Source organism: Gossypium arboreum, chromosome 7 (genome assembly GCF_025698485.1).
Source record: "Gossypium arboreum isolate Shixiya-1 chromosome 7, ASM2569848v2, whole genome shotgun sequence".
NCBI lineage: Eukaryota > Viridiplantae > Streptophyta > Magnoliopsida > Malvales > Malvaceae > Gossypium > Gossypium arboreum.
This window is the reverse complement of record NC_069076.1, coordinates 62813075-62827666: the sequence shown is the minus strand read 5'-3', so window position 1 is coordinate 62827666 and position 14592 is coordinate 62813075. Positions and strand designations below refer to the sequence as shown.

Sequence of the window (14592 nt, the reverse complement as noted above, 5' to 3'; positions counted from 1 at the left end):
GCTTCTATTGTGGAGTGGTGCAAAAAGAAGACAGTAGGTTGTAGTGTTTATTTTCAAATAAGGGGATTCAATTGAAGAACCCTTTTTCTTTCTTTATGGAATGCTGAGCTAGAAGTCCATGGTTGAGGTTGACCCAACACCCACCCAAACCACAAAAAAACTCAGCCTTCACGGCTACATATTCTGGGTTTTGACTCGGACTGACAATTGGATAATCACAAATGCATCTCGGTGATGTAATATTCAAAGGGGTGTCACTGATAATTAATACAAAGAAAAAAAGCCAACAATTTCAGGAAAAATATATATTATGACAGGATTGCAATAACGGCCTTTTAAGATGATCATCAATGCATTAAACACAAGAAAATTTTTATCACAAGGATTCTGCTAGTAAGGAAGTGGCCTTGTCTTGCAAAACTTTCCATGCTGCATTCACGTGCTTCTCTTCAGTCAATGGGGCGCCTACTGCAAATCTTAGTATGTATTTACCTGATAAAACCTGCAGTCATCATAACTGATTGATAGATAGTATGCCTTCCACGTTAAACAAAGACATAAATCCATTTCCCCTTTTTTTCATTATTCCTTTAATATTTCTCGAGAAAGATGTATATTGCAGATTTGAATATATATATATATATATATACTGTAGATGGGCAAGCTTACCGTGTGAGATATGAAGGCACTCCCTGTGGAGTTTACAGCATCTAAAAGTTGATGGTTCAATTTGTTACCATGAGATTCATCGTTGCGAACCGGCAGAAGGCGGAAACAAACTAATGAAAATATCCTGGGGGTGACAACCTGCGCAAATGAATTAAAGCATGTGATCCATCACTAACGTTGCATTTTTGTTTCATTTTTATTAACCAACTTTTGCATGGAAAATGAAAAATCAATGACATAAACTCCCTACGCTGAAGGACCAAGCTATCTTCTGTCTGTTAGCTTGTATTAAACATGCAAAAAAGAGAAAAAAGGACACCAAGATATCATGCCAAAATCAACTTAAAACTAGTTTCCAATTTCAGCATTATATACAGGATTATCAGATCAGATTGGCAGTCCAATTTCCAGAAAGCATTGGGAAGCATTTTGTCAGTCTCACATTGTCAGCCTAATTATAATATTCATGAGCTTCGTGTCCAATGAAGAGGCAATAATTTGCAAGCATCAACAATTGTTAACAGAGCCATCTGTACATCCAGTTGTCCAATGCTTTAGGGTGATTTTATTTTCAGTATCTGCTCATTATTAATATTATGAAGATCTTTCTTTAAAACATCAGATGGTGCTCATAGGGGATAGAGCCATGCTACAAAGCACATGCTTTGACACTCTGGTTTAAGATAAAAAAATGGTGTTGCATGATTCATCTAGAATATAAAAAATGAACGGTTTGACCATTCCATTTAAGATTTGCCCATTAGCATATATACTGTTTCCAGTCATGGTGACTACTTTCAGGCATGCAAATGCCAGATATTTTAAAATGGTCCATCTATAGCATAAAACATCAACTGTTTGATCATTTGATTTAAACTTTGCTCATTAGCCTATCATTTCCAGTCGCAATGACTATATTCATGTATGTATCCTCAAGGGGTTGTTAAGATCTACATCAATTATATAATAGAAAATAGAAAACTCAAGAATTTTAAGTGAGTCTTAGTTTTATAGAAGAAAGGCAGAAACAAAAACCAAAGAGCTTGTATGGCCAATCAACCAACTTCATAAAGAGCACACCAACCTCAAATCTTGGGTCTTGAGCAATCAGGTTCTCAAAATGTTTGGCCAACTTGATATGATTTCTTATATAGCATTGCAGGTTTTCCAAGCCATACAGTCGTAATACCATCCATAGTTTCAGTGATCTGGAGGCAAGCAATGGATTAGTTGGGGGAAATTTCTTGTTGATTATATAAATAAAGTTATTCCGTTAATTTAATAGTTTTTATTGAGAAAAAGAAATACATAATTTGTTAGCAAAATATGGTACAGAACTCGCAGAGAATATGTCTTACATTCATCAGGAAGAACAAAATTACAATTGTGTACAAAACTCTTTCCTTCAAGTAACTAATTTTGCATCGATATGCACATATGCTCATCTTAAATGGAAATATGTTCATATCTTCAATGCATAATGTCAAAAAGCATACCTAAACCGACGTCCAAGAGGAACTTGCCAATCCTTGTAATCTACAACCATGTTTGCTTGAGAGGCCTAAAATTGGTAGCATTGTGAAGCACAAAAGGAAACACACTTATTATAGATATTGCAATAGAATAGTTGCCTAATTTATTCAGGTTTGATTCATTGCTCAAATAATAAGAGGCAAAACCACCAATTCAATATGACTAAAGTTCTTGATATTATAATATAGCAGCAGCAAGGAATGAAGATCAATTTGTAAAAGATTCACATACGCACTACATAGAAAGGCTAAGCCACCAGTTGTTTGAGGAATGTTTTATCTATAAATGTCAAGGTCTAAGATGGTCGTCAACCGACTAGACTTTCTTTTAGACATTACGGAAAACTGTTACTACTTACTCACCATTGCTCTCCTTCCTGGGAACACATTTTAACCTACAGCTATGATTTTTTTTCCCATTTATTGTTTTCTCGTTACAAACTAAAAGACTTTGATATTCTCAAGATCAGTACTAGTGATTCTTGAATAAGCTAATAAAATATGATTCATGGATTTACAATCAATACGGACTGTGTCTAAATCATGTGAACTGATAAGCTTGATGTCCATCAAAGGATTGATACTAATTGATTTTTTTTAAGTTTTCAGAGTCCATCAATCCATTTATATCTTCAGTGGAAGGTTATATAGTACAGATCATTTCTCCAGCTGACAAGCTACCACTAACTTGGCAAGTTTACGACTGTACATAAGAAACCAGGTCTTGGCTGGTTTGGAGTCGGCCATTTTCTGAAACAAAATGTGTCTTATACATCAAACATGCACAACCAATTTACAGAATAGTAACTAAAAACTTTTGAGATTTGGGCAAAATCAAAATTTCCATCAACACAGAAGAAAACTAAACCTTATTCTTCAGATACTCTGGATTTGTAGAGAGGGCCTGAACCAAAGCACTTCTATCCTGTCACAATAAGCAACAACGAAATATGAGCATTTAACATGAAGGGCATTTGCTGAAACACGTTTACGAAATTTAGAATTATTATGCCATGTTGATGAGACAGTTTTGCTAGTTCATACGTATATACTCCTATATGTTACTTTGTTGGTCAATGCTGCACCCCAATTATCCCTGTGAAAAACAGGATATTTTCTATTATATTTTCCACAAGAGATTACATACATATTTATACACATAGTTAGCCTAACTAAGGTAACTTTACGCTAGGAAACAGAATAATTGTAGGGATACTGTACAGCCTTAAAGTTAGGGATAGAATATTTTTAGAATCATATTTGATATACTTAAATATTCTAAAATCTAACACTCCCCCTCAAGTTGGGAAGTGGATATCATCCATTCTCAGCTTGCTTACTAATTTCTGAAACAACTTCCCAGACAATCCTTTGGTAAGTATATCTGCTAGATGTTCATCAGTGGACACAAATGGAGTGCAAATTAAGCCACTGTCCAGTTTTTCCTTTATGAAATGTCTGTCCACCTCAACGTGCTTCGTTCGATCATGTTGAACTGGATTATGTGCGATATTGATAGCAAACTTATTATCGCAATACAACTTCATTGGACCTTCCCACTTGATCTTCAAGTCTTCCAATATAATCTTTAGCCATAACAACTCACAAACTCCAAGAGCCATTGCCCTAAATTCAGCTTCTGCACTAGATCTAGCCACAACGTTTTGTTTTTAACTCCTCCAAGTCACAAGGTTGCCTCCTAGGAAAGTGCAGTAACCAGAGGTCGATCTTCTATCAACCATAGATCCTGCATAATCTGCATCGGTATAGGCTTCAAGGGTTAAATTTTCTCCTTTTTAAATAAGATTCCTTTGCTGGCGTGCCTTTTAAGTCTTGTAGAATCGATATACAGCACTAACATGTGATTCCTTAGGATTGTGCATAAACCGACTTACAACACCTCTGCATAGGCAATATCTGGTGCGGTATGGGACAAGTAAACAAGCTTCCCACAAGTTTTTGATATGACCTTCTATCAACTGTTGTATCTTCTAATACATCTCCAGTCTGTGGTTCACCTCTATGGGTGTCTCTGCTGGTTTACAGCCCAACTTGCCTGTTTCATCAACAAATCAACTATGTATTTTTTTGAGATATGAATATTCCTTCCCGAGAGTGTGCCACTTCAATACCAAGGAAATATTTTAATTTACCTAGCTCTTTGACTTGAATTCTTTTACTAGGCATTTTTTAACTTCTCCATTCCTTCTAGATCATATCCAGGTCACAATAATATCATCAACATAGACTAATAAAGCAGTCACTCCCCGAAGATGAATGTTTCTGAGCAGTATGATCTCCTTGACTCTGTTTATATCCCAACTTGAGCATCACTTTGGTAAATCTTCCAAACCAAGCCCTCGGGACTGTTTTAGTCCATATAAAGCCTTTTTAGTCTGCAAACCGCTCATCCTATATTTGGACCGAATCACGGAGGAACATCTATATAGACTTCCTCCTCAAGGTCACCGTGTAAAAGGCATTTTGATGTCAAATTGCTGTAATTTCCAGCCTCGGTTGGCAGCTAGTGACAACAACACTCTTATAGTGTTCATCTTTGCAACAGGACAAATGTCTCAAGATAGTCTATCCCATACATTTGAGTGTACCCTTTAGCAACCAACCTTGCTTTGTACCTCTCCAAAGAACCATCGACTTATATTTCACTGTGTACACCCAAATGACATCCCACGGTTTCTTTCCTTCCGGTAATTTCACTAAGTCCCATGTCTTATTTTTTCAAGAGCTTCCATTTCAACCTTCATGGCATTTCTCCAATTCTCATCTTCTAATGCCTCGAATACGCTTTTAGGAATGGAAATAGAATTTAGGCTAGTAAGAAAGGCTTTGTGGTTATGGGACAAGTTTTTGTAAGACATGAATAGGTGCAAGGGATGTTTTGTACAAGCTCTAGTCCCTTTCTAATAGCAATAGGAAAATCATCTAAATCAGTAGTATTAGAATTCAAAGTAGGTTCAACAGTTACCTCGTCGTATTGGAGAAAAAGATGATTGAACTTGCATTTGGTGCCTTCTTCCTTGAGTAAACCAAGAATGTGACGAGTAGTGTCCTGAATTCCTCTTGGTGATTTGGGTGTACTAGGCTCGGTTTCAGGTTGTATAGGGTCATTGTTTCAATTTGGGCGGTTGGGTAGCGAGCAAGGTCCGAGTGAGAGTGTTTGATTGCTGGACAAGAGCCGGAATGGGAGTTTTAGAGCTGGAATGAGAGTGTTTGGTTCTTGGACAAGAGCTGGAATGTCAAGAAGAAAGAATTCTTTGTCCTTATCTTCGTGAATAAGATCTCCCCGAAAACAAGGACGAGTGAAGAAATTTTCTTGTTCAAAAAAAGTAACATCACCGTTACAAAAAAATTTTTTGTGGTGGATGATAGCACTTGTACCCTTTTGAGTGGAAGAATATCCAAGAAAGACACACTTGACAGCCCGTGGATCAAATTTCCCTCTATTTTGAGAATGAACATGGACAAAGCGACCTGACCAAATACTTTGGGAGTAAGATTACTGGAGGTATTGAAATCGGGAAAAATTTGGCTAGAACTTGCATAGGACTTTGAGATTCAAGGACCTTTGTAGGCAATCAATTTAACAAATGAGTAGCAGTTAGAACACCTCCCCCAGTATTGTTTAGGGACGCTTTTTTGGAACAATAGGGCTCTTGTAATGGCTAAAATGTGACCATTCTTTCTTTCGGCTACACCATTTTGTTGGGGTGTACTAACACAAGATGAGTCATGTATAATGCCTCTTTCTTGAAAATATGTTGAGAGGAATTGATTGAAATAATCCTTGGCATTGTCTGACCTAAACCTTTTTATTTCGGCCCCAAATTGTGTTTTGATCATGTTGTAAAAAATTGGAAAGACAGACCTAACATCAGATTTTTGTTTTAAAAGAAAAATCCAAGACACACGAATACAATCATCAATAAAGGATACAAACAACCGAGCTCTAGAAATATTTGAAATAGTGGATGGCCCCCAAACATCACTATGAACAAGAGTAAAAGGAGTGGATGTTCTTTTATTGCTTACTGGAAAAGAGGTACGTTTATGTTTTGCAAGTTCATAGATATCACAATGAAATTTTTCAACAGTTAATCCTTTGAATAGTGAAGGAAACATAATTTTAAAGACTCTAAACGATGGGTGACCAAGGCGAAGGTGATAGAGCCAAATTTGGTCTTTATTGGTTTTAATAGACTTGGATATGAGAGATAAATGTGAGGAATTGAACACTAACTTCTTCATTGGATTCTTCAAGATAGTATAGGCCATTTATTTCCTTAGCATGTCCAATCATCCTCCTCGAATTCGCTCCTAAAAAGACACCGATTGTGATAGGAAACCACTTTACGCTTAGAGTCTTTGGTAATTTTTTTAATGGATAAAAGATTGGTAAATAATTTTGGAACATGAAGGACATTTTTAAGAGTAACGTTTTTGTTTATAACAATATCACCTTGAACGGCCAATGTGATCACAGAACCATCACCATCTTGTTATTTTTCTACTACTAGAACAAGGTATATATGAAACAAATTTTTGTGAGGAGTGGGTCATGTGGTCTGTAGCTCTGAGTCAATGACCCAAGAACTTTTGGTATCTCAGATTTGAGACTTTAGAACTTTGAGGAGAGGATATACCGAAAAGGCCAAACTACAAGTACTGTTGAAGAAGTTTTTCCAATGATCCCAAAGAAATTTTTAACTTCTCAATTTCTTCTTTATTGAATTCAATAGGTAATTCACGAGAATTGTTTTTTTATCTAGTTGTCTAGTTGTATTTGCTCGTCCTTGTCCCTTTGATTGTCCACCTTTTTCGAAAAATTTTTGTTTGTTGTCCTGTGGCTTCCCATGGAGTTTCCAGAGATCTGTCTTTAGTGTGACGAGCCTTTTTGCAAGAGGGTGCACCATACGGAATCCTTGTTAAAAGACTTTATACGTTCTATCTGTCTATTATCTTCACTAGTTGGTCGCTCCAGCCAAATCTCCTCTCATTTACAGCATTAGTAACCAAGGCTGAACTATCCACTTGATTGTTCTCCACCATAACTCCTCTTCTTCCTTCCTCGGCATGAACAATTGCAATTATTTCATTTAGTGATGGTAGTTCCTCTTTTCCAAGTATTTGAACTCTTCGCATAAAACTCAACATTCATCCAAAGAAGAAAATCATAAATTCGATCCTTTTCAACAAACCTTTCAGAGTGTCTTGCATCTTCACTGCACTTCATCCGAATGCACTGGTAATGATCCATCTCTTGCCATAAACTTTGCAATGATTGGAATACTCCGTGATTGATCGACTTCCTTGCTTGGTGGATGAAATCTTAGTCTTGATTTCATAGATTTGAGCAAGATCTCGAACTTTAGAATACGCCCGCTTCACGACTTCCCATATTTCTTTGGATGTGCTAAGAAACATGCATGTATCAACGATTTACGGCATCATAAAGTTCCATAACCAAGACATTACCATAGAGTCTTGTTCATCCCAAGCATCACACTTAGGGTCCCCTTTTTAGGTCCGGCCCGAGTAAGTGACTCGCTTTCCTCTTCCTTTCAAGAAGGTACGAACCATTGGGACCATTTCAGATAATTTTTCCATTTAGCTTTGTAGGCTACTTGGATATTCTAAAACTCACTCATTGGATTTGAGTTGTTTACGAAATTTCGAGCCCTCCGATTCTTGGTCTTGACAGTTTCATCATGTTGTGTCTCGAACAAGTTCTATAGACTTGAGGACCTGTTGGGAGTCGAAAAAAAGGCTAAAGAAACCGCTAAAAATCCGAAATGGGGCTAAATAACAGCTCGATACCATGTGAAAAACAGGATATTTTCTATTATATTTTCCACAAGAGATTACATACATATTTATACACATAGTTAGCCTAACTAGGGTAACTTTACGCTAGAAATGAATAATTGTAGGATCTTGTGACACCTTAAAGTTAGGGATAGAATATTTTTAGAATCATATTTGATATACTTAAATATTCTGAAATCTGACAATCCCAAACCAGGATAATATACTAGGTAAATCGCAAATTAGTCTAACAACTCCCAACTCACAAGCCATGCACATCAGGCAAGTTCAGTAGTTGCAAACTGAAGCAAGAAAGCCTGGGCCGAATATATATACCATGCATACAACAGATTCATGTCAGTAGTTACATAGAATTGAGCGCAAAGTTTGCAGTAATTTATCTTTGTTAAACTTAAAAGAAACTATCAAATGATAATGTACATAAATCAGATCCTCCATCAATTTCCGGGCAGAGTGCATAGAGTAATGAAGAGAAATTTTATTGTTGTTGCTATATGCAAACAAATAGAGATGGCATACCTTTACCCATAGTGCAGAACAATCAAAATTAGTCAGAAACCACTTATGTGCATTCATGTTGAAAGAGTCAGCCTCTTCAACACCATCAATGTAATGACGGAATTCCGGGCATACACAAGCGCTTCCAGCATATGCAGCATCGACATGGAACCACATTCCATTACTCTGTCCAGAGGCAAAGCATACAAGTATAGTTAAATTGTATTGCCCTCAAATGTACCGGATAATAACATGCATCATACAATACAAACTTCATGGAGATAGCCTTGTGCTATGTTAGTCGGACTCTTCATTTTTCTTGAAGTACTATGTTCCACAAATATTTGGATATGGGTATAGGATATGATCCTCCAAATACATGAAAAAACTTGGAAATAGTGAGCATACCAATGCCAACACATACTATATCCGACACTTACCCTAATTCCAGATAACATAGGTCTTGTAAAAAGGAGGGTGAGGAGGTTATACAATCCTTGTAAATGACCTAAAATTAAATTTTAATCATTTTAGTTAATTTTAAATGCTTGTGCTCTATGTTTCAGTAACAGAGTTGGCTTGATATCTCCATCTTATCAACTATTGACAGAATTTATGCCTAAAAGTTAAACAGTATATATGAAGGTACTTATTCATCAACCAGTCAAACACAGAAATTTTATATTGGTCTAGACTCCAGAGCATATTTCCTCCTCATATTTCTAGACTATTGCATTAGCTAAATTACCTTAGCAATCTTTCCTAGAGACAGCAAAGGATCAACGGCAGTTGATGAAGTAGTGCCAACCTGCAAATTTAAATACCATTCACAGATCAAATTTTTGAACTGTATTCATGATAAAAAAGGTATCAATCAAAATGATAAGTAAATGAGCATAAGCTTTACAAATAGGACTCATATTCTAATAGGTTTCTATGCTCAACAAAGCAAGGGAAAATACCCGACAAAGTAAGCATCTAATAATGTACCCATTAATTGTTATTTTGGGGAAGTGAAAAGGAAAAAGTACACATGATAGAGAAAAAGATTGAAAGAAACTAACATCAATAAATTTTTGCTTCTTACAGTGGCACATAAAAAGAATGGAATCAACCCAATGGTCAGGTCTTGTGAAATTGTTTCACTCAGAAACTCTGGTGAAAGTGCATAGTTAGTAGAAGAGGTTGCCTTTAGAAGCCTGCAATTCTCAGGATGGATTCCTGCTATCTGCCATTGCATAATAAATATGTAAATCGATTAACACAAACAGATAATAGCAACGTGATCTTTTACTGCAGTGGATAAAGTAATATACATAGATCAAGTAGTCATACATGATTTGAACATTATCTTCATTTCATTAATCTCACAAAAAAGAATAAAAAAATAAAACTAGATATGAACCCTAATTTACAAGGATACCTGACAAGCTTTTTGCAAAGAAGAATGCATCTGATCGGAAGCATAAACTACAAGCTTTTCAAGTGCATCTTTTCCAACCCTCCTCAAAACCTTGTCACGAGCAGCCAATAGTACAACAAGAACAGCTTCACTTGCTGTGCCCTGTATCACTCCACCACCTTGTCCTGCAACACAATTACCAACCTCAGTCCATAAACTTTAGAGATATGTTACTCTTTCATTCTTATTAAGCAAGAAAAAGACTGAAACATTGTGATGCTAGAAATAATTCAATGAAAATCCCCTGGACCCACCATTGCATTCTATATCAGTGTTTTTTTTTTAAAGAATCTGAAGTCCTTACCTGCTGAAAGGAAGTCTTCAGGTAGCTTAAGCATCTTAGCAAGCCAATCCAAAACAATTATTTCAAGCTCTGTAGCAGCAGGAGATGTAATCCAACTGAAACCAACAATATTGAGACCAGCACTCAGCATTTCTCCCACAAATCCAGCAACGCTGCTATTGGAAGGATAGTATGCAAAATAATTTGGGCTCTGCCAATGAGTAACCCCTGGCAATATCTTTGCTTGAATGTCTGCAATCAGAAGAATATTTATTCATGAAAATTCACAAATAACTAGAGCAATTATATAGGAGAATACATCCCAAATCACATGGTGATGCACCCAAAGACTCAATACATTTTGTCATTACTCTATTCTTCTACACATTTTATAGTGTTTATTATGTAATCGAATAAATTCAAGAATCAATTGAGCAATTTCACCATCAAGAACATGCTGAAAAGAGTCTGGTTGATTAGGAGCAGAATCCGGTAACAAGTTACGAAGGTATCCAGGCTGCATATAAATGACCACAAATAAACAAGGCCAACTAAGAAAAATCAATTCAATACCATCAAATCACATTAGTCCATGTAAATAAGACAAGCATCTGAACCCAGTTTTAGAGAGCAAAAATCTGACCTTTGGGGCTTTGACATACATTTACACTTAAATTATATTTCCATACAACTCTTTCGGAAACTATAAAGCAAGAAAAAAGGGAAAAAAAATTATTAGAGATAGATATATTTATAGAGACCTCAACTTGGCTGAGAACAGGGAAATTCTCAATGGTTTTGTAATAATCAGCAATGAAATCAACCATCTTGTGACCATACTCTCTCAGCTGCTCAGCATCCATTGGCTTCAACCTGTTCTCCCTGCCAGTTCATTCAAATGCAAAGATAACCAAAACCCAACAAAAAGAACATAAAAAACATTAAAGGGAAAAAAGAAAAACAAAGCTGGTGCCATGAAAATGATAATCTGAGAGAATTGGGAGACTTACATTGGTTCGTTACTTGAAGAGCAAAGAACTGAAAAATGGGTGTTGAAGGGTCACGGGAGTCTAAATGACAATTTCTTTTTTGCTAACCCGACCGGCGTAATTGTATGTATGTAACTAACGAAAGGAGCTAAGCAGGTGAGTGGAGTATTACAAAATGCATAAAAATAAGGTTGTGCCATCCAGTGGACGTTGGTTATCGAACGTGGCCGATGCAAAATCCAATGCCAACCGTAGTCAAGGACAAGAGGGCTGCCGTTAAAGGCCGGCCTAATTGGGTTATTGGACTCAAATGGCGGTTCTTGGCTCAACAAAATTATATCTGCAGTTGTCTTTTGGCATAATGACTTTTTTGACCCTCCAACTTTACAAAAGAAGTCATTTTAGTCCTTTATTTAATTTTTTGTCCTTTTTAGCCTTTAAACTTATATTTTTTTATTAAATTACCCCCAAAATGAATGAAAAAGTTAACTTTTTTTTTAAACTTTGTTGACATCGCATACACGTGGATTGTCGCATGGATGACACTTCAAGATTTAATTAATTTTTAAAATTTTAAAATTCAAAAAAATTATAAAACTATGTTTAAAATTAAAATTATTAAAATTCTAAAAACATTTTAATATTTTAAAATTTTAAAAATTAATTAAATACTTATGTGTCATCTACATAGTAATCCTCACCATGTCAGCAAAGTTAATTATCTATTTTGTAGTGATTTAACAAAAAAATTGTAAGTCAATGGCTAAAAGAAGTGAAAATTAAATGAAAGATTAAATGACCTTATGAAGTTAGAGCGTAAAAAAATCATTATGCTTTTTTTTTTTTTTGCTTAAACCACAAAACAATATTTAAACTATATAAATTTTTATTATTTTAAAAATAATAATTTTGCTCACAAGTGGTACTAAATTATAAACCATCACCTAAATAACTAAAAAAGTTAACAATTTTTCCCAATCAATTAAAACATGACATGTCATTTTTGTTTTAAATAAATTCTATATTTTTCATTTTTTAAGGTGTTTTCCCTCCCATTTCTTTCTTTTTCTCTCTTTTCTTTCTTCTCCAACAAATGTTTGGCATGAGAGTTTCCGGCTATAGTTTCTTGGTGCTAACGCAAATGCAACCATAGTCCAACATTTTGGTCATATTGGACATGGGATTGAACCCTTTGCACTGACTATTCGTTGCATTTGTGCTAGCATCAAGGAACTATGGCTGGAAACTCTTGAGCCAAACACATGTTGAAAATAGAAAGGAGAGAAGAAAAAAACAAGGGAGGGAAAAAAGAAACTAAAGGAGAAAATTAAAATAGAATTTATTTAGGACAAAAATGGCGTGTGATAATGCGGTAAATTGACATATTTTTATTATAAATTTTAATTAATTTAGAACATGAATTTTACTTAATTTTACCCTTAATTGATCATTTTCTATGTAGTTACAATTATTGTCTATTGTGTCGATAAATGAGCATATATGTAGATTATACAAAAGATTTGACACGAGAACTCAAATTGATGCACAAGACAAAGATTTTAAGTTTATTTTATTACTATTTTATTAAAACTTCTAGTATTTTTAAGCTTATATTTTTTAAGGTCTATTATTGAGTAATTTATATATATATATATGCCATTTTTTAATAATTAAGATTTTAGACCGTTTTATATTTACGAGAATAGATTATTTTGGAGAGAGAAAATGAAAATGCATCTTACAATGCACGTTTTACTAAAATTAACAATTTAGTTCTTTTAGTTAGATGGTTAAATGTTAGTGCTTTTGCCTTGAGTCTTAGGTTCGACTCCTCTCCTACTTACATATATATTTTTTATTTCATGTTGTTTAAGTTTTTTTTAATTTTTAATTAATATTTTAATATATTAACTATTTTGGTTAGATGGTTAGATAATTGTAATTTCATTTTGAGTCTCAAGTTCAATTCCTCCTATAAGCATTTTAATATGTACTTTTTATTTCATTTTGTTTCAAGTTATTTTATTTTTAATTAATGTTTATAATTAATAAATATATTGTTTTCAATTTTTTAATTAATAACTCTTTTATTTATAAAATCAAATAATTATTGCAAATATCATTATTTTTAGTAAATATAATTTTTATATGTGTAATATTTATTTTTCAATTCATATCATGAGTGTAGTAAATTTTAGTATTATATATTTTTAAATGTGTATTTGAAATAATTATTTGATTTTATAATATTAGAAATAATCATAATCACAATATAGGTGGAGAAAATAAATATTTGACATATAAATATTATATATTAAGAAAAATATATCAACAGTAATTAGTTGATTTTTTAAAAATAATTCCGTATTTATTATTTGATTTTATAAATAAAAATTTATTTATTAAAAACAAAAAATATTTTTAATTATAAACATTAATTAAAAATAAAAACTTTAAACAACATTAAATAAAAATACATATTAAAATGCTTATAAGAGAATAAACTTGGGATTCAAAGATGAATCTACTAATATAAATTATCTTTCCAGATTACGATCCAACCACAAAATCCCACTTAGTATTAGTTAAACATTAGACAACCATTAAGCTAATATTTGCTTCTATTTTTCTTTATATGCAAAAACCACATAAGGACAATATACAAAGGGTATTAATATAATTCATGAATTATTTTATTAACCAATTTGTTCAAAAAATTTACAAGTTTACAAACATATATACTACATTTGGGGCACTAGATTCAACAATAACTATCAAAAGGTGAAGCAGACATACTAGTTGACTAACTAGCACAAGAGGATTGGACACTAGAACTAAAAAAATCAGTAGGAAGAGCCTGATCATCAAAGGTAGTAGGGAATTAAAAATAGGCAAAGAAACATGTGGAACAATAGGTGGACAATCAGAAAGGTGTAAAGAAATAAGAACTTAGACTCATCAAAGATCACGTGACGAGAAATAAACACTTTACCGATATCATCCAAGCATTGATATCCTTTATGAATTGGACTATAACCCAAGAAAATATAATGTTTGGAATGAAATTCAAGTTTATGACTATTAACAAGTTGTAAATAAGAAAAACAACAACACCCAAACACTTTAAGATGAGAGTAACTAGGTGCATCTTTAAACAAAAACTCTCTAGGAGTTTTACTACTAAGAGCTAGTGTGGGAAGTTGATTAATCAGATGAGTTGTTGTTACAAAATCATAACTAAATATTTAAATGGCATGGAGGTTTGAGCTAAGAGGGCAAGTGTAACTCCCCTAAACCGTCTTTGTCATCAGATTA

The 14592-nt window shown here is 34.0% G+C and overlaps 1 protein-coding gene across 3 annotated transcripts; it reads right to left on the bottom strand.

Annotated features, from left to right (window-relative positions):
- Window positions 1-46: 46 nt before the first annotated feature.
- LOC108457905 (phenylacetaldehyde synthase-like) lies at window positions 47-11579 on the bottom strand. 3 transcript variants are annotated; one of them, XM_017757114.2, is made up of 13 exons: window positions 11299-11579; window positions 11050-11170; window positions 10733-10805; window positions 10310-10540; window positions 9967-10130; window positions 9631-9771; window positions 9292-9351; window positions 8565-8729; window positions 3070-3126; window positions 2166-2230; window positions 1754-1877; window positions 670-807; window positions 47-502 (listed from the first exon to the last, which is right to left on the bottom strand). In XM_017757114.2, coding segments are annotated over exons 1-13 (1467 nt in total). In that variant the 5' UTR covers window positions 11301-11579; the 3' UTR covers window positions 47-376. The 3 variants fall into 3 exon arrangements, with proteins under 3 accessions (XP_017612603.1, XP_017612611.1, XP_052886284.1); XM_017757122.2 differs by having other exon boundaries at window positions 47-492; XM_053030324.1 differs by lacking the exons at window positions 47-502; window positions 670-807; window positions 1754-1877; window positions 2166-2230 and adding an exon at window positions 2278-2951.
- Between the last annotated feature and the right edge of the window lie 3013 nt (window positions 11580-14592).